The sequence below is a fragment of the Scophthalmus maximus genome, chromosome 8 (assembly GCF_022379125.1).
Source record: "Scophthalmus maximus strain ysfricsl-2021 chromosome 8, ASM2237912v1, whole genome shotgun sequence".
NCBI classification, from domain to species: Eukaryota; Metazoa; Chordata; class Actinopteri; order Pleuronectiformes; family Scophthalmidae; genus Scophthalmus; species Scophthalmus maximus.
Window position 1 is genome coordinate 13,716,216 of NC_061522.1, and position 18,539 is coordinate 13,734,754.

Consider the following 18,539-nt stretch of genomic DNA (forward strand, 5'->3'; position numbering starts at 1 on the left):
GAGGGAGTGTGTGTGTGTGTGTGTGTGTGTGTGTGTGTGTGTGTGTGTGTGTGTGTGTGTGTGTGTGTGTGTGTGTGTGTGTGTGTGTGTGTGTGTGTGTGTGTGTGTGCGCGTGTGAACAAGCTATCCCTTGCTTTTAGTCATCATATTGAAAAACAAGCAGTGAGCAGATTTTGATAAATTTGCAGCCTATACGCATTGCTTTTATCTTTTCATTGTGTGTGTGTGTGTGCGTGCATACGAGCGTGTTTGCATGCATGCGTGCGAGTGTGTGTGTGTTTGTGTGTCTGTAAGCAGGCATAATAATTTGGTCTTTGAAGGAAAAGGCAGGTGATCATTTTTCAATATTAAAACCACACACTGCAGATTCATATATTCAGTGACTGATCTGAGTACTTAAATAAATAACCTTTTTTTAAAAGGTTGAATTTAATTAATTTAATTTAATTTAATAAACATTTTTTGATGTGGGAAAAAAAGCATCAATCCTATACTTGGGAATTTTTTTATATTAGTATTTATTATTAAAGTAATAAAATAATTTTCATGCTGGTTTGAAAGCACGTCCGCAAAAATCAGACACATTATACTCAACAGTTACACAGAGACAGATCTTGTCAACGGTTTAGCAACACTTGATCATTGCCAATTGACAAAACAAAAGCAGACTGCAAAAACCAGCAAATAAACAAGTCTGCAGCATGCTCTCGCTCTCATTTCTTCACTTCTAATATTGTCTAGCAATACGTGTGTATTGGTTTTATTCGCCCAGGTTTTCAGATTTCTCCCTCTGACTTTTTTGCCGCACCACCCCAATGTATTGCGAACAGAGTTCTGTTTGTGGCGCTCTCAGGATGTATTTCTTGAATGAAAAAGGTTTGCTGCATGGATTATTCAGAGTAACTGGGACACTGTCTTGCTGCTGATTCATCTCTTATATATATAATATATATATAATATAATTTTTTTAATACTTTGCAAATGATACCTTGGTACTGATACTGGTACTGGTGTGTATTTATACAGCATTGAACACCTGAGTCTGAACATGGCCATGCAGCTGCTGGTGGGAGTCCCTCTAGAAATGGTCCATGGAGCCCCGAGGATCGGACTGGTCTACGTATGTGGTGTGCTGGCAGGTGAGCTCTCGCTCTCTCGCTCTCTCTCTCTCTCTCTCTCTCTCTCACACACACACACACACACACACACACACACACACACACACACATAGTTGTGTGTCCTTGACCTCTAAGGACATGATATTGACTTACATTAATTTCCTGGAGACCAATTCGAAAGTTAATGGCTATATGTGTATGTGTGTTTGTGCGTGTGTGTGTGTGTGTGTGTGTGTGTGTGTGTGTGTGTTTGTTTGTGTGCGCGTGATGTTCAGGACAGATGGCCTCGTGTTTCCGTCACAGTACCAGATGTGGTGGGATGTCGGGGGTTGTCAGTGGCCCATCAAAGCTTCCATGTCTCCTTATGGTCACGTAGAATAGCACAGAGCAACGAGCGTCACCTCAAATGAAGTACAATCAGAGGAACACACACATACATATGGACAACACACACAATAATAATGAACGGAGGGATGGAGAGACGGCGGAAGGCAGATGAATTTGTAAGTGTTAGCCTGAGAGGGTTTGGAGTGGGGAACCAGGATATGAGAAAGTGGAGAGGGAGAGGAGATGAGAGGAGGTGGGAGAAACCACTGAAGCAACCGCAAATGACAAATCTTATAACAAAATGTCACTGCTCCCTCCAACTTCTCTATCAACCTCAGGGACTGGTGCAGTTTCAGCCCTGTTTAGCTGAAACATTAATCATGCACTCTGTTTTTTTAAGTACACACTAACAACAAAGTGTTGGTGTGATTTTTTGTGTGCACAAGGATGACTCGTCTAGATGAACTTATAAATAACTGGAGTGGAAAGACTGTACTAATTTTTGTGATCAGAGCTAGTGATTTTCTATATGGGTTTGCTCTTGACAGAAATGCAACCTTGTGGCAGAATAAGTGTGTGTGTGTGTGTGTGTGTGTGTGTGTGTGTGTGTGTGTGTGTGTGTGTGTTCTCTCATTTCATCTCAGACTCTCTGTGTGTGTGTGTGTGTGTGTGTGTGTGCGTGCTTGTGTGCGTGCGTGTGTGTGTGCGTGGGTTTGAGTAGCAGGGGTCAGTGACAAACACCCTGGGGATACCCGATGTGGTGGCCTATAGCATTAACCTCGCAGTGAAATGAGGAGGAAACATACCATAAATCAAACACATTAATGTGCGCACACACACACACACACACACAGTTTGCTGTTTTAATTAGATATCGAGCCCCAGTGAAAGAAAGGAAGTACCCTCTGTTTGATTTGACTGTGATGTTTGAGTTTGTTGTGTGTATCCATCTATCTATCTCTCTATATCTATCTATATATATAGATATAGATATATCTATATCTATATATAGATATATAGAGAGAGAGAGAGTATTTCTTCATGTGGTGTTTTTTTATCACTCTAATTCACACATATCCTTTGATATTTTTGTGATTTAATAACCATTTGAACAGGTCGGCTTCCTACCACTATATAAGTAGTAGGCAATGTAAACAATCAGTTACAAAATACAAACAACAAAATCACATTTACTACATAATGACACTGCCAGATTGTGCAAAGAAACACAACAGGCAATAGTGAACAGAGAAGAGCTCAGCTGGCACACACAGGGGTCAAGACAGAGCTCAGGGTCAAGTAATGACTCAGAGAGAGGTCGATGACCCTCCAGGGCCGACAGACACTCTTGACACTTTAATGGAGACAATGGACTTGCATGATAACACGGCGACACTCTCTTCTGGACAGCAGACAAATCCGTAGAGACAATAGTGAGAGTTGATGTACATTATAGTTTCCCCTACTGCGCCCAGTTCTTTCTCTGAAGCTTTGAAAAGCAGCAAAGATAAATAAAATACCACTCTGGCCTTTAAAAACTACAGTCTTCCTATGAGAGAGGGACTATGAAAGATTGTGTGTTTGCTTATAGCACACAGACACACAGACAATAAAATAAAATTAATTACAGGGATGGAGGTCACCCTGCCGAGACACACTTCCTAAACATAGGAAGTGTGCCTTAAATCAAGTGTGTGTGTGTGTGTGTGTGTGTGTGTGTGTGTGTGTGTGTGTGTGTGTGTGTGTGTGTGTGTGTGTGTGTGTGTGTGTGTGTGTGTGTGTGTGTGTGCACAGGAAGGAAGAAATATACAGTGCATTAAAAGGGTGTAACCCAGGTGGGGGCAATCTTTATTCACTGGATACAGTTAGTTTTGAAAAACTGTAGATGGTTGATCTAAAATGTATTCTAAATGAACTGCTACCACCTTTTCTGAAATTATGTCTCATGAACCTGTTGTAATTGTGATAATGGTAATGGTTCATAAAAAGAAAAGCACAAATCCATATCCCCCACTGCTTGTGTGTTTGAGAGAAAGATACAGTGTTCATGCATACATGAGCGCGTGTGTGTGTGTGTGTGTGTGTGTGTGTGTGTGTGTGTGTGTGTGTGTGTGTGTGTGTGCTCACCAAGCTGCTTAGATGACTGTACACTGTTTAATGACCCGGTGAGTCACATGCTGTTATTACACCACTGTGCTGTGCTGTCATTAGAGTGCACGCACCAGGAAATGCCACACATTAGGAACAGAAGAAACTCCTATTTGGTGCTAAATGTCAGTTCCAGCTTTTTAAAATGTCCTGTCATTTCACTTTCAATCGCATTGCGCTTTTTGAAAATTTCAGGGCAGTCTCACGGCCTCTCAAACACACACATCGTAAACAACTCCAGAACATGTCCAGACCCATGTCCTGCTCAATGCGACCATTTATTTTTTTCTTGTGTATTTATGTTTTTCTAGATCATGTTTATCTCCTGAATTACTGCAGGGATCTGGGATTAAGAATAAATGTGGAAAAGGTGTTGTGATCAACGTCTCAGGAAAGGCAATTATTTAAAATGCTTATTAGACACAAGGCACGCACGACTTTTAGGGCTATGAATAAGTTTACATAAACATGACCCATCATTTTGATTTTGGATAGAAGTTATGGTAGATCTTTTCATATGGCAGTGAAATATGAGGCCTATGTGCTAAACTTAAGCCAGATTAAATATTGAAATGTAAATGCATAATGTTAGCAAAGTTACTAGTTCATTTATAAATTGTAAATGTGATACTACAAATACTGTATACATAAATGTTAACACACGCATACATGTTGTGTGTTGCGATCAAAGCTCATTTGTATTTGTGAAAAAGAATGAGCGAGGATAAATAGATGAACACAAAGGGAAAGTATAGAGGATCATTCATCAACAGCTCTGTGGGCTCTACTGTGCTGTGTGGCCAGTGTTTTATACTTAGCATCAATAATGTACACAGGTCAGTAGCATGGAGCAAAGGGAAGGGAAAGCTATATGGAGAATTGAAGGCAGTGTATGCAGAGAGAGAGAGAGAGCGTGAGAAAGAAAGAGAGAAAGAAGAGAATTGGCAACAGAGAGAGAGAAGGACTGAGTTTGTGTTTGTGTCATTTTATAGTCCAGCTAAGGTTTTCTTGTACAAAGACTGCAGTAAGAAAAACTTTCTGAATGTCCCCACATTAAAACTTTTCAATGCTTTGCTGGATATTTTCTGTGTGTGATGAATTGGTACCAAGGTGCTGGAGACAGCAATTCCCTGTTTGTGGCTGCCGGGTTTGTATGAATGCATTTTTTTTTACATAAAATCACGGCATGTGCTGGTACAGTAAGAGCAGGACCTCTATTCATGAAAACCCATTTACAATACACCCACATTAAATAGCGAGCAAAGACGTCTTTATGCCTTACAAAACAGATGGCCCTTTGCCAGGCGGAGCAAATCTAATACTCATTAGCACTATTTTCTGAGTTGCTGTTGTGTATGAGGAAATAGGAAACTAGTAGAGCGATGTCCAAAACCCACAGGGAATAATCAGCCGACCATAAGTTTTCCTACTGTGTAGATCTTTCAGCTCAATGGTTTGGTTTTATTGCTCGCACTTTTACTGTTCACTGTCACTCGCGATCGATGCATCATTTTCAGCTGCAGCCAGCTGTTCTCACTATTCACCAGTTGCTCTGCACCAAACTGCAGACATAAAAAGTGAACGTTTAAAGATAGTGGAGCATTTTCTAGCTGAAGAGCCAGATATTTCCCTCAGGAGTTGGTAGACACCAAAGACTGAGTTAAAAGGAGGCTGAACATTGGACTGGCAATGTTGCTATTAATCTACAGGATGTGTACACAAGCCGCTGTTTGCTAACAGGTTCATATCAGCTTATGTAGATAAGTCATTATTGTGGTCACAACTTGATTCTGCTGCCTTGAAGTGGCCACAAAAAATATCTCATATCTCAACTGTCTAACCTTATCATATTTGATCTAAACAAAACACTGATATCTTTTGTTTCTCAAGTGGTACACCCACTGACTTTTTTTTTAATTGCCCATACAACTTCCATATTGCTGGAAGTCATACCTTATAGTACAGTGTTCTGTTTAGCCTTGAAAAAATGACAGTGTTATTTTTCGAAGAGAGGTTGATCGCTATTATAAAGGACATTGATATCCTCGTACGCTTATAAAGGCGTGGGTAATACATGAATGTCCCCATTTGTTTATCAATAAAACCCTGACGTGTAACCTTTCCCATCCCTCCAGGGTCTTTGGCGGTGTCAGTCACAGATATGACGGCTCCAGTGGTCGGGTCATCCGGGGGAGTGTACGCCCTGGTCTCAGCGCACTTGGCTAATGTTGTAATGGTAGGTTTTGTGTGTGTGTGTGTGTGTGTGTGTGTGTGTGTGTGTGTGTGTGTGTGTGTGTGTGTGTGTGTTGATTGTCACATCACTCAGTCGTCCCATCAGTACAGAGCATTGCCATATCATCAAAGCAGCCTGTGTTGGGGGCCAAACAGGTGCTTCTCCACTACAGATGCCATACATTCCTCACCATCACCATCACCATTGATTTTTTTTTGCCTTTTCTCCCAAAGATCAGAAAAGTGTGTGAGCGTGTGCACATGTTTAAGTGACAGCAGGAGATGAAATCCCATCCTGCTGTCCTTTGACATCTGTGCCTGCTCTGTTTGCTCTATACTCTTCCACTCAGGTTCAACACACACACATTTGGAGAACTGCTCTCATAGTGAACCCCTATAATGTCTCACAGCGTGCTCATTGTGTACTCGGCCAGATCCTCCATAACATTCCTGGGGTCAAAATTGAGAAGCGTGCGTTGCTCCTTTCTGCGGAAATCATATGATCTAACCCAGCAGTAACAGATTTAGGGTCAGAGTGTCTGTGGGCCTTTCAAACTGACCCAGTTTGTTCCATCTTTATCATCAGAACTTGAAAATGTCCTCATGAATTCTCCTTCCTTTCTCTCTCTTTTTGTAGAACTGGTCGGGAATGAAGTGTCAGTTTAAGTTATTCCGGATGGCAATGGCTCTGGTCTGCAGTAAGTCTGAATAAATAGATCACACTTCCCTTTGACCTCAACTTACAACACATGTCTGATGATATATACTGTATGTTTTGTGGAGATTGTTGAAAATAAGAAAAATGCGAAATATCCCACGTAAAATAATTTTTCAGCAAAGTTTTTGAGAAATATGATTTTGCTCCAAAGGCAACACCTCGTTGAAAATGTTCAATGACCCAAAAAAAGCTCAATGACCCAAAATAAACCACAAGGCCTGTTTGCCACTACCCATATTGTTCAGAGCAGATGTGGAAGTGAGCCAAGAATTACAGATCCTAATAAAGAATTGAGAAATATAAATACCTTATTTTGTTGTTGTTCTATTCTGTTTTGATTCTAAATCCTGTCCAAGAGCAGTCGTGTGGATTCAAAGTTAATTCAGGTCAAGAAGTTACATAAACAGAATAAACTGATTATCTCAGCAAGTCTCCAATATTTATTTTTTTTTAAATACAAATGATAGAAGCTCTTATTCGTCTACCAGGACAATATTATTACATTTTTATATGTGAGTTGGTGTCAGGAACTTGTGATGTGCTCACAGCTTTCTCTCTCCTCTCTCTGGTCGCAGTGAGTGTAGAGTTCGGTCGGGCGGTGTGGTTGCGGTTCTACCCACAGGCCTTTCCTCCGTGCCCCAACCCCAGCTTTGTGGCTCACCTGGGAGGGGTGTTGGTCGGCCTGACACTGGGCGTGGTCGTCCTGCAGAACTACGAGCAGCGACTCCAGGAACAGTCCCTGTTCTGGATCTTCTTCTGCGTCTACGCCTTGTTCGTGCTTTGCGCAGTCTTCTGGAACGTTTTCGCCTACAGCTTGCTCGACGTGCGACTGCCCCCGCCACCGTGATTTGTCTATTAGAGGCAGATGAGACACTGTATCCCCTTTATTCCTCGATCAGTAGAGGTGTGACCGGCCGGCAGGATGAGCCACCTCACCCCTCATATTATGAGCTTCACCATGGGGTGATCAGAGTTGCCTGACAGCTACCACACTTCTACATCCAGTGCTTTGGTGCAGGGATACCCGACTTGTAGCAGCAACCCTCTTTGTCTGTATCAACATTCATTTTTTCATCCCACCTGCTACATTTGGGGTTAAGCCCGACCATTGCTCCCACTCACCAAATGAGTGAACCTCTACTTGCTCTTTGTCTTCATCTCTGTTGGATGCTTGGCACTCAACAGTATCAGCCAGTGGAACTTTTGTTGATGACACTGTGCTGACACCAGGAGAAACCTTGGATCTAACGCAACAGGAACAAGCAGGAACAACCCAGTCCACATGGCTTAACATTGTCTGCCTCCTCCTCCTGAATCCAACAGTGCCTAGTCATGGAGACATCAGCATGATGAAAGTATTTCTGCACAGTTGCCTCTTGTGTTGGGCGACAGCAGTAAAAAAACAGTTTTCAGAAAAGCTTGTTAACTGCCTGTGGCCTCTTCATCAGCAGAGGCCCTGTGAGAATTTTGGCTTTGTTGGAGTTTTGTCATCATTACAAGCAGTTTATGTGCTGCACACATGAGAGGTACACATTAAATATGATGAGCAGGATAAGTGGACCTCTTTAAGTTTCACGGTGTAGAGGGATCATGGAATATATAGATTACAGCAATTTTCTTAAGTTATTATGAATTTACCTTTGAAGCAAAGTGTTGGTTGCTGTTCAGTGTTGCCTTCAGCATCTTGCACTTCCCCAAAGAAGGATTCATATTTGTTCAATGCTCTTTGAAACTCAAACCTTGTCTTTGACATTTTTTGTCTGCGTAAGGAGTGAGACTGTTGAAACATTGTGTACAGATAAAAAAAAAAAGTAAGAAGCGAAAGTGCCGTTCAGACTTTAAGCTTTCAAAAATAATGCCAAAATATTGCTACAAGCACCAGGGGAAGATCACAGCCCTTGACAGGCGTTGCTATTGTGTAACAAAACTTTAGTTTATTTATTGATTGGTGAAGAGGTGAATTAAGGACAGTGGGATTCAAGCTAATGAAAACATTCACCAATGGGGGACAATTGGGTCTATTTCTCATTACCAAACGTAGAAGAGCACACACGCCTAACCTCGACTACATCCGGGCTGGGGTCTCGTCACTCAGCGGTGGGAAGAGGCAAATCAATGCCATCTCATTAGTTCCTGTCACAACTTAAATTGTTAATTGATTGAGCTGGGATAGAGAGCAACCCCAGCCCTGAACTGTGAGTCTCAAACTGTACTGTATTGTAACCTCATGCTACACTGGTACTTGCTTTGCACAAACATTAATATAATATGATTAAATACAGATTAATATTTTAAAATGCATATGCTGTTGATTTTATTTTTTACATGGTGATATTGGTATGTTGTATAAATTCTGTAGTCGGTCTATATTGTGATATGTTAGTTATATCCTGTATGTATCCTATTTTTGAAAAAAAAAATGGTTCTAAAGATGGTCTGGGATTGTATATAACAAGGGCTATGACACAAACATGAGTGAGGGGTGAATCACTGACAATATTTTAACATTGTGCGTATTTTGTACATTTTATATGTACATACTGGAGTACATTAAACATTTTTATACAGAAACAAAGTATGACTATGATTTCTTTCTGCTGATTCTTTTTTTTCTCTGTTACATGGACATACATGCACGTCTCTCTGTATATGAATGAAGGTTTTTTAATCTTTTAAACCCAGTCCCTCCGATATAAAAGTCAGGTCGCACATGTTCACACAAACAAAGTGTTATTCACTATCCAGAGATTACCCCCACCCCTCGAAAACAAGCAGGTCTGCAGTCTTGAAACCAGATTAACTTCTAAACCCAGTGTGTAGAGCGAGCTCAGGGCTTCAGAGGAGAGAGCTAGGTTTGAGAGCCTTTGTTGAAGAAGAAAAAAAGAAAAAAAAGTACACGTCAATGTGATCAATGAAATGTGTGGGGCATACCAGGATCAGCCATAATTCATTCAGAAGAGGGACCTCTTAAGCTGCCACTGAACGTCTTCTCCGTCTGTTCATTGAAAACCATATGGAGAGTAGTGGTTTCAAAGGCGTACAATGAAAAATTCATCAGGCATCCAAGGAAAGGCCGCCTCTGTTGTGTTTCCATGTCATAAATCTCCAATATCACAGGTAATCACTCACCTTGGTGAGAAAGCGAGGACATGAGAAGCAGCAAGGTAGAAAAATCCGTCTCTGATTGAATTCGTGGTGTCTCAGCATTCATGCTGTCTGTTGAGGGCAGCACTTGTTCAATTTTAGATTTGTTTCAATATGCATTTCACATCTTTTCCACTAAATGTAAGTAGAGAGACCAAGGTTGGCAGTTTTTACTCTCTCATGAATAATTAATACCAACGTTTCTGTCTACTTACTTACAGCCTTGGTATCTTTTGATTCTAACAAAGTGATGATGACCGGTGGTGAAGAAAAAAATACTAAAATATTTTACCTAAACACAAAAAGCAATCTGAAAAATATAAATTATATTATTGGATTATGATGATTGATGAATTAACATATAAAGAACATCCATAGCTGACTAATTTTAATATACTTTATATACTGCTGAGTTAATTTATAATTCTATATAACTTTTTAGTTGATTTATATTTATCTGCATCTGAAAAGTATCGAAGTGTCTAATAGACATAAAACTTCAATAATTGCCTCTGATTTGTAGTGTAATATAAGTATAAAGTAGCTTTAAATGGAAATACTATGGAAACCGTACTTGACTTACCAAATGATCCTTTGTTACTTTCCAACTCTCATGATGAAAATTATGAGATTTGTTGGTACAGTAGACTATTTATCTGTTTTTACCAACTTCTTCATCATCCTTTTTCCTTTTTACCATTTGTGATCTGAAAGACGTTGGTCAGGGTGCAAAAGATCAAAGCGTCTGATGATTTTGGGTTCTTTTGTAGCATTGACATGACACATGCACTCACAGTATCACACTGTGTGACCAAATATACGTGGACACCAGAGCATTAACCCATTGAAATGGTCTTTGATCGTCTTATTCCCCAACCACAGGCATCATACAGCCAGCATACTGCAGGGAAGATTTTCCACTAGATTTTTTTTTACAACCTGGCTGTGAAGATTTGCGCCTCTTCAGTCACAACAGTATCAGTGAGGTCATCCACTGAGGCTGGGCCCAAAGGCTCAGCTCCGTGTTGGTGTAGGAGGTGACTCCAGAGGTCATCCCCTGCTCTGCACGGGCCAGTCAAGCTCTTCCACGGCAAACATGGAAAACCATCTATTAATAAACCTCACTTTGTTCAAAATGTGTCCTTTTGAAACAGGAAAGGGTGTTCCCAAAACGGACACCTCAAAGTTACAAGCACACAGTTACAGAATATCACTCCCTAACTAACTGGAGCTGAGGGCGCAGACTCTAACCACGAAAAACAGCCCCGTTAAAGTGCAACAAGATTGTGGACAGGACGTCTGCATGTTTTTTTTTTAAACAGAATACACAGTCTTTCAAAAATCAAAGATTGGATACCAAGACAGGGGACTCAGGTCTCTATTTATGTAACGTTGTCTCCATCAAGTGGACACTAATTGAACAACGAAATGCAGTTATGTGAGCAGTTGTCACCCACTGCCACTGGTCTCACTGTCCATAGAGTGTCTGGATTAAATCCTGTTTAAGCCGTTTATGACAAAACTCGCTGAGGATGACGAACTTGGACTGTTTTTGTTGTGTAAATAATCGATTGCATAATATTAATACGCCAAGGGGACCAAAAAGAAAAATAATAAAATAAAACCCTTGTCCTCACGTGCCACTTATTTTCTGTTTGATTATCTGCTTGTGAAGTGTTTTAATTTAAATATTCGAAATTTGGTATAAAAAATGTTTAGATTTAAAAAAACATCCATGTCGTCCAAACATTTTAAAATAAATTAAGCTTAGATATGACCTGAAAATTCACTCCATGTGTTTTGTTTATGAGCTCCACTAAAACAAAAGTACAGCTTTTATCTTATTTTATGATCAGTGAGTAAACTCATAAATACAGATCTGTTGCAGTTGCATTTCACAGGTTTCCCTAAATAATAATAATCTGGCTTGGTGGAAATTCTCATGCATTTCAAAGGAAACGTCATAGACTTTGTTGGTCTGCCTTTGACCTGCGACAACATTATTGATAAGTCATAATAAATATTTTCATCATTGACCCCAAACCTGACGAGAGGCGCCGCGTGTCCGTGACTTCTCGTCTGCGTCTCCTGTCATCGCGAGACTTCAGCATCCGCCTTTAACTTCCCTCGCCGGAGCGCCATTTGTCGGCGTCGTCACGGGACTACAGCATGCTACTGTCAAACAGATAATAAAACCAGTGGTCAGCGTTGTACGAACTCTCTCACAGTAATCCTGAAACATGGGACGGAAAAAGAAGAAGCAGATGAAGCCATGGTGCTGGTATCCTTTCGCCCCTCTGGACGGCGAGACGCCGATTTAAGCGGCGCGAGATGCTACACCGTTAGCCGGACAAAGGGAAGGCCCGAGCTAGCGTGTCCGCGGCTAGTCGCTTTGTAAGCTAACGTTAGCTTAAGTGTTTGTCCTTTTGGAGGCTGGAAATTCACTTAAATGTGTGACTTCCACGCAATGCGTGTAAAACACCTGGCGTCGGATGGCGAATGGCGTTTAATTGGTGCTAATAGTGAGGAAACTAAGGCAGGAAGCTCCGATACCGGGTCGTGTGTTAGCCAACGCTGCGACTGTTCATCGTAGCGTTTGTGATTCTAGCATCGAGATTTGAGTAATTCGTCATTTGAGAGGATGAGTGGCTTGTCTGTCCCGTTCTAGAGGAACACGGCGGTATTTAAAACGACTCTGTTCACAATACAACGAACCCAGATAGAGATCAGCTCATTGGTTATATTAAAATAAACCTCCTTGCTGGTGAGATCTCGTGTCCGTGAACATGTTTTTCCTCCATTATGTCGGAGTCGTGGATGTGAGCTTGTCCTCGGTGAAGTCTCGATGCTGTTACATGTTGTGTTCATGCTCATGGCTCAGGTCCTCGAGGACGATCTTTAACTCCCCCCTCAAGGTACTGCAATCGAGACTTTGACGACGAGAAGATCCTGATTCAGCATCAGAAGGCAAAGCATTTCAAATGCCACATTTGCCACAAGAAGTTGTACACTGGCCCGGGCTTGGCCATTCACTGCATGCAGGTTGGTCCCTGTCCCTTTGTCATTCCATCCTAGTTTAGTTCATTTTAGTTTCAAAGGGCGCCACTGTCCCTATGAAGTAGTCGATGACTGTGATGTGCTTGTTAATGTACGGTGCCCTGGCTCACTTTGCATGTGTTCCAGGTACACAAAGAGACCATTGACAGCGTACCGAATGCAATTCCTGGAAGAACGGACATTGAGCTGGAAATCTATGGCATGGAAGGGATTCCAGAGAAAGACATGCAGGAGAGAAGACGGACATTAGAACAGAAATCACAAGGTTTGTACGCCTGCACAGTAGGTTTATATGTATGGACGTAAAGCCTATGTGATAAATTAAATATTTATTACATTATGTCATGTTATCTGACTGGGATCAAAGATTCCCGGTCGAGGGTTGTATTTCTTTTTGTTAAGAGAGCCATGCGAAGAAGTGAGGCATAAGTGCAGGGTCGTTTCTGGGGCTTCATTCCTCAGTTAATTGCATGATCTGCAGCTGATTTGTAACTGAAGGCGCTGTGCTTCCTTTTCATAAAACAACCTCTCAGTTCTCTGCAGAAACCTGAACCAACTGACATACAATGCTGGCGAAAGTATTTGTGAGTACGACCATTCTGTTTTTGCAGAGAGCCAAAAGAAGAAGTCAAATCAGGATGATTCAGATGACGACGATGACGACGACGAAGCAGGACCATCAGCTCCGCCGGTCGCTGCTCTCCAACCACAGGCAGGCTACGCTGCTCCCATGGCCCAGCCTGGGCTTCCTCCTGTGGCTGGCGCGCCTGGGATGCCACCTGGAGGATATCAAGGCAAGGACCTCTTAGTAAACATCCAACGTTGGGAATCAACTCAGACTCAACTTGCCCTATTAATATTTTTAAAAAAAGCTTGAGTTAGGTTTCAGTGACTGGTGTGGATGTTGTCTCTAGAAAATGGTCATGGTGCACTCTGACTGGTAGACTCATTAGTCTAAATGAATTATAAACAAAATAAAGAAGCTTTTATTCGCAGAATACAAAATAACTTAAACCTTATTAGACCCACACCCTGACACCTGGTCAATTTCTAACATGTACACTTTTCAAAACCTCAAGCATCAATGTTGATGTAGCCTCCCAACACAGACACGTTAGCCAACCACTTTTTGATGAGGTTTATATTCTCAACTAGAATCTGGTTTCAAACTGTGAAACCTCCTCATGCCCAGAAGGTTCAGAGCTGCAGTATAATAAAAAAAAGTGGCAAAATGTTGTCGAAAGAAAAGATATAGAAGGAAGAAGTTGCCTTGGCTCTTCTTGTGGAGTGATGCAGCGTTATAACTGACATTGTCATCTGATTCATCTACAGGAATGCCTCCCATGATGCCAGGCGTTCCTCCCATGATGCACGGCATGCCTCCTTCCATGCACGGAATGCCACCAGGGTAAGTGCTCACAGTTTTCAGGTACATCGCTACATTTTCTGTATCTTCCTAATTATGCCGTTGTTTTTGTGGAGTGCAGTCACATGACGTGAGTCTACTGTGGTTATGTGTCATATCATATTCTTTTGGTTCTCTCTGTCTTTTTAGGATGATGCCGATGGGAGGGATGATGCCTCCCATGATGCCGGGAATGCCAGGCATTCCTCCAGGTGAGTTTCGCCCACACATAAGAAACACTGATGCCCAATGTAACTTTTAACCTTTCCCCCCTGTTGTTGGGACTCAAAGTGTAGCTCACATTGCTTACATTGGCACACCGTTTGGCACAGCAGATGTCGCTAAACTTGGTGGCGTGTAATATATACAAAGTGTTGAAATCATGAGAGCCACAGCAATTGAATAAAGTGGTTGAGTTAAATGAATGATTTCAGACTTTAATTGTTAAGAAATGTGAACCTGTCCGACCTGCTCTTGTTCTGTTTTAGCTTCTCTTAAAATGTTATAGTATAGTATAGTGATGGAAACATAAGATTTGAATGTGTCTGGTTGACTCCTCAGGAATGCCACCCCACATGGCCCCCAGGCCAGGGATGCCCCACATGGCCCCGGCAGCAGGAGTGATGCCCAGTCGACCGGTAGTACCAGCAGCCCAGCCCGCTGTCACCAAACCTCTCTTCCCCAGTGCAGCACAGGTGGGCACCATGAACCCCCCCCCCACCCCCAATTCAGGGAAAAATCATACATTTAATTTCTCATTTCTGTCTCGCGTCCTCTCTCTTTATAGTCAGCTCTTCCTCTTTATTTTCTGACTTTGTCATTCCCACTTCATTTCTCAAAATCGGCGCCACCACTACATAGTACACTGATAGATTCTTTGCACATGTTTACATGCCAATGCTGTGATCTCCTCTCCACCACGCTGCAGATGGGCTCTGGTGTTCACAGCAGCACAGCAGCCGTTTCTTCTGCATCTGTAGACCCTCAGTCTGCTTCCTCTCTGCCTCCCTTTCCTAACACGCCACAAGTATGCTCACAGACAGGACTTTGACTTGGACTGTGGCAGCTGCATGCTGCTTTTCATCAACTCTGCCTGTAAATTGGGCTGTTTACTAAACATATTTACCCCATAAGCCTACTTGAGAGCATCAAAACAAAGCATGTTGGGCGATACTGTATGTGTTAAGATAATTATACCTAAAAAAACAACTGGCGTAATCTTTGGGAGCTTTTATTTAATTTTTTTTTTACTGTGCATGTGCTTTTATTTGATTAACACAAAATGAGGCAGTACAAGAGATTTACATGGATTTCGTTTGCATCATCCAGCCCACCCGAACCTCCGGGGCATGATTTCTGCAAAAAAAAAATACTCGTCATGCTTTGTACAGTGCAGATTTGTTCTGTGTATCTGAAGATTTGTGTTTACTCCAAATGATTTATTTTCTTTTGCGGACTCAAAGGATCTGGTTCATTTCATGCAGTATTTTCACTATGGTCTGATGAGCGACGTATAACATGCAATTATAGTTGTTTTTTTCCCTCAAATTTAAAATTGGCTTATAGTTTTCACTTTTAAAAGTGAAATCCTAATTTTTTTTGTAAAGACAAACAATTAAAAACTGAATGTTAGGGTAATATTTCTGAGTAATTTGTTTCATAATGATCGTCGCAAAGGTACAATCGTGACTGGTTTGTACTTGAAGTTTTTGTATATTTTGAAAAGGACTGAACAAAAAGTTTTTTTCAGTGTCAGTTACCTGTATTGTCTTTGAACAGGCGCAGCAGAGCGTTTCAGGAGTCGCAGCTTCGAACGCCCACAGTGCCGCCGCCTCCTCCGACCCTCCCAAAGCAACATTCCCTGCCTACACCCAGCCCTCTGTCTCCTCTTCCTCTTCCACTTCTGCTTCCTCTAACCCCTCTAGCAGCACTGTGGCCAAACCCCCAGCCACAGTGGCCAGTAAGCCTGCCACCCTCACCACCACGAGTGCAACTAGTAAGTTGATCCATCCTGATGAGGATATCTCACTGGTAAGTTGCCCGAGCTTTCTGTTTTGCCCTTTTCACAGTAAGTAATGACTGATACATATAATGGAACATTTAGGCACCGATAAAAGGCTTGTTGCAGTATATTTCATATCTGCCAGATATCAAATACATTACTTGCATTGTATATCTTACCTCTTACTTAGCAGTTTCTGTTTTGTGGTTACATTAAAGGACCATTCTGAACTTGAATATCCTCAGTCTGAAATCAGGGCACGCCAATATTGGTACCCAGTTCCTCATCATTTCTGTAAACATTTATCTACTGTACTGTAAAGGGGCATGACAATGTCTCTTTTAGTCTGAATGTTTGCGTTGTGTGTTGCCCCCTGCCAATAGGAGGAGATGAAGGCCCAGTTGCCCCGTTACCAGCGTCTTATACCCAGGACGGGTCAGGCCCACCCGGCTGCTCCCTCGGTGGCAGCTGTGGGCAGCATAATGCCCCCGCAGCAAGGGATGCCACCGCAGCAGCCTGGAATGAGGCATCCCATGCATGGTAAGAAAATCAGTCGGTTGAAATACCCATTAGATGTTGCCCCCTTGTTTCTTTTTGTGCTAAGCCAAGCTAACCATGTATGAGACTGGTATTGATCTTATCTAAATCTCTGCCAGAAAATGGCAGACTATTCCTTAAGAGCTTAATTAATTTAAAGAGCAACTTAAGTCCACTATTTTGAGCTTGAGGTTTTTATGGCACCAAAAATATGAAAAAGTAAATAATCCGCTGGAAAAACAAAGTGTGCGTTTTAATTTGTCTGGTTGAGTCAAAGGGGCTTGTCCAAGCTAAAACTGTCGGGTTACTCTTCAAGTAAATACAGCACACACTGAAATCGATTTACACCAGAGCTACATATCATGACATTTGTTGAATCTGTAAGAACTGTTTCTACATCCACGTGTCCCTGTGTTCCTCCGCAGCTCAGTACGGCGCTCCTCCTCAGGGCATGCCGAGCTACATGCCGGGAGGGATGCCTCCATATGGGCAGGGTCCTCCCATGGTGCCCCCTTACCAGGGGGGCCCTCCCATGGGCATGAGGCCGCCCGTCATGTCTCCAGCCGGACGCTACTGACGCAGCAAAGCAGCCACCACATTAGGTTTGAGGTTAACACCTTTCTATCATCCTTGTGCTTTTTCAAACCTAGCTGCAAGCAAAGAACAGTAAGACCAGCGGTGGTGAAGACAAACATTATTTGTTAGGACACATGGACATTTAACGTAACATCTATATTGGAAAAACAGCCAGACACCACACAAGTTTCTGTCTGCCATTCTGTGGTTATTTGATTACATGTGAGGATATATATCTATATATTTTCTCCCCCCATAGGTTTCACTCAGGTTTATAGAAGTGAAGTGTGGTAAATGATTCATATTTCTTTTGAAGCTGCTGGAGTTACATGAACGTACCAACTCCTTACAAAGGCAAGTTTCTCTTGTAAACCTTCGATTCATTTTGTTGTTCCTTATCATTTTTTTCTTTCTCGGTAGAGTGATTGAGGCCCTCACAGCACGTGTAGGTGCTGTTGGACTTGCGTCCCCAACGTTGGTTGGTGAGGGTCTCGATATTGAAGATGATTCCAACTGAGTAGGGTTAAAAAAAATCCATGACTCATCAGTCGCTAGCTTTATTCTTATTTCAGGTTTGTTTTTAATATTTCCTGGTTTAAAGGGTACCTGTATGCATCCTTTGTAATGTTTTATGAATCTGTTGTAATAAAATCCATCTTGAAATCCAATGCTGGTTTGTCCTGACGTACGTGGAGGTGAGTCATTAAGGTTTGTACTGGTGATGTATTGATTTATTTATTGACTTCTAATTGCTCTTATCAAACGACAGGATTTTATCAGTTACTCCTTGAAAATCAGGTATTTCAACACCAAGTTTGCCATCATCTGTTTTTTGTAAAGTTCACTCCATACTGTTTTAATAAAATAACGGATAGTAAATAAATTCTTTGTACCACCGGACAAAAAACCAAGATGTTGGCCAACTTCAGGTTCCAAATACTGCATGTTACACATGGAAACGATGATACTTGTGGATGTGATGATCTTGCTATGTGTTAAAAAGAAACTGTCATTGCTGATTTGTTTTTGACTGTACATACTTCTCAGTTCTCCAACATGCATGTTTAACATGGTGTCTACCACATGTCCTAATTGTTCCCCCATGTGTGACCACGGCAAGCAAAAATAAACCCAACAATACAACAGCTCTGTGTTAAATTCCAATTTTTTGTTACTCGGTTGTCAAAAGTTTTAGATTGTCAAGTTGATTAGGACTTATTGCTTAGTTATTATTCGAAGTACAATGTTAGAAATAACATTTTTAGACTTTTCTCT

General features: G+C 41.7%; 2 protein-coding genes and 1 long non-coding RNA gene across 7 annotated transcripts in view; 2 read left to right on the forward strand and 1 right to left on the reverse strand.

The window, feature by feature from the left end:
• rhbdl3 (rhomboid, veinlet-like 3 (Drosophila)) overlaps nt 1-9,118 on the forward strand; it is a 45,256-nt gene extending 36,138 nt beyond the window's left edge. For all 3 annotated transcript variants that reach the window (XM_035636825.2, XM_035636826.2, XM_035636827.2), the window contains 4 exons: nt 1,027-1,139; nt 5,729-5,829; nt 6,463-6,523; nt 7,119-9,118. In XM_035636825.2, coding sequence (XP_035492718.2) covers nt 1,027-1,139; nt 5,729-5,829; nt 6,463-6,523; nt 7,119-7,390 — 547 coding nt within the window. In that variant the 3' untranslated portion in view covers nt 7,391-9,118. The remainder of the gene's footprint in view (nt 1-1,026; nt 1,140-5,728; nt 5,830-6,462; nt 6,524-7,118) is intronic.
• Nucleotides 9,119-9,242: 124 nt separating this feature from the next.
• On the reverse strand, nt 9,243-11,397 carry LOC118312314. 2 transcript variants are annotated; one of them, XR_004794203.2, is made up of 4 exons: nt 10,271-11,397; nt 9,673-9,759; nt 9,508-9,538; nt 9,243-9,405 (listed from the first exon to the last, which is right to left on the reverse strand). It is a non-coding gene; the product is annotated as an uncharacterized LOC118312314 (long non-coding RNA). The 2 variants fall into 2 exon arrangements; XR_004794202.2 differs by having other exon boundaries at nt 9,243-9,538.
• A 404-nt stretch (nt 11,398-11,801) lies between these two features.
• On the forward strand, nt 11,802-18,409 carry znf207b (zinc finger protein 207, b). Of its 2 annotated transcripts, XM_047333979.1 has the most exons (11): nt 11,802-11,968; nt 12,603-12,729; nt 12,871-13,009; nt 13,356-13,538; nt 14,077-14,152; nt 14,300-14,361; nt 14,711-14,844; nt 15,078-15,156; nt 15,921-16,180; nt 16,535-16,691; nt 17,114-18,409. In XM_047333979.1, exons 1-11 carry the CDS (start codon nt 11,928-11,930, stop codon nt 17,263-17,265), a joined length of 1,410 nt encoding a protein of 469 aa, XP_047189935.1. In that variant the 5' UTR covers nt 11,802-11,927; the 3' UTR covers nt 17,266-18,409. The 2 variants fall into 2 exon arrangements, with proteins under 2 accessions (XP_047189935.1, XP_035493844.1); XM_035637951.2 differs by lacking the exon at nt 15,078-15,156 and having other exon boundaries at nt 11,803-11,968; nt 15,929-16,180.
• The last annotated feature ends 130 nt before the right edge of the window (nt 18,410-18,539 follow it).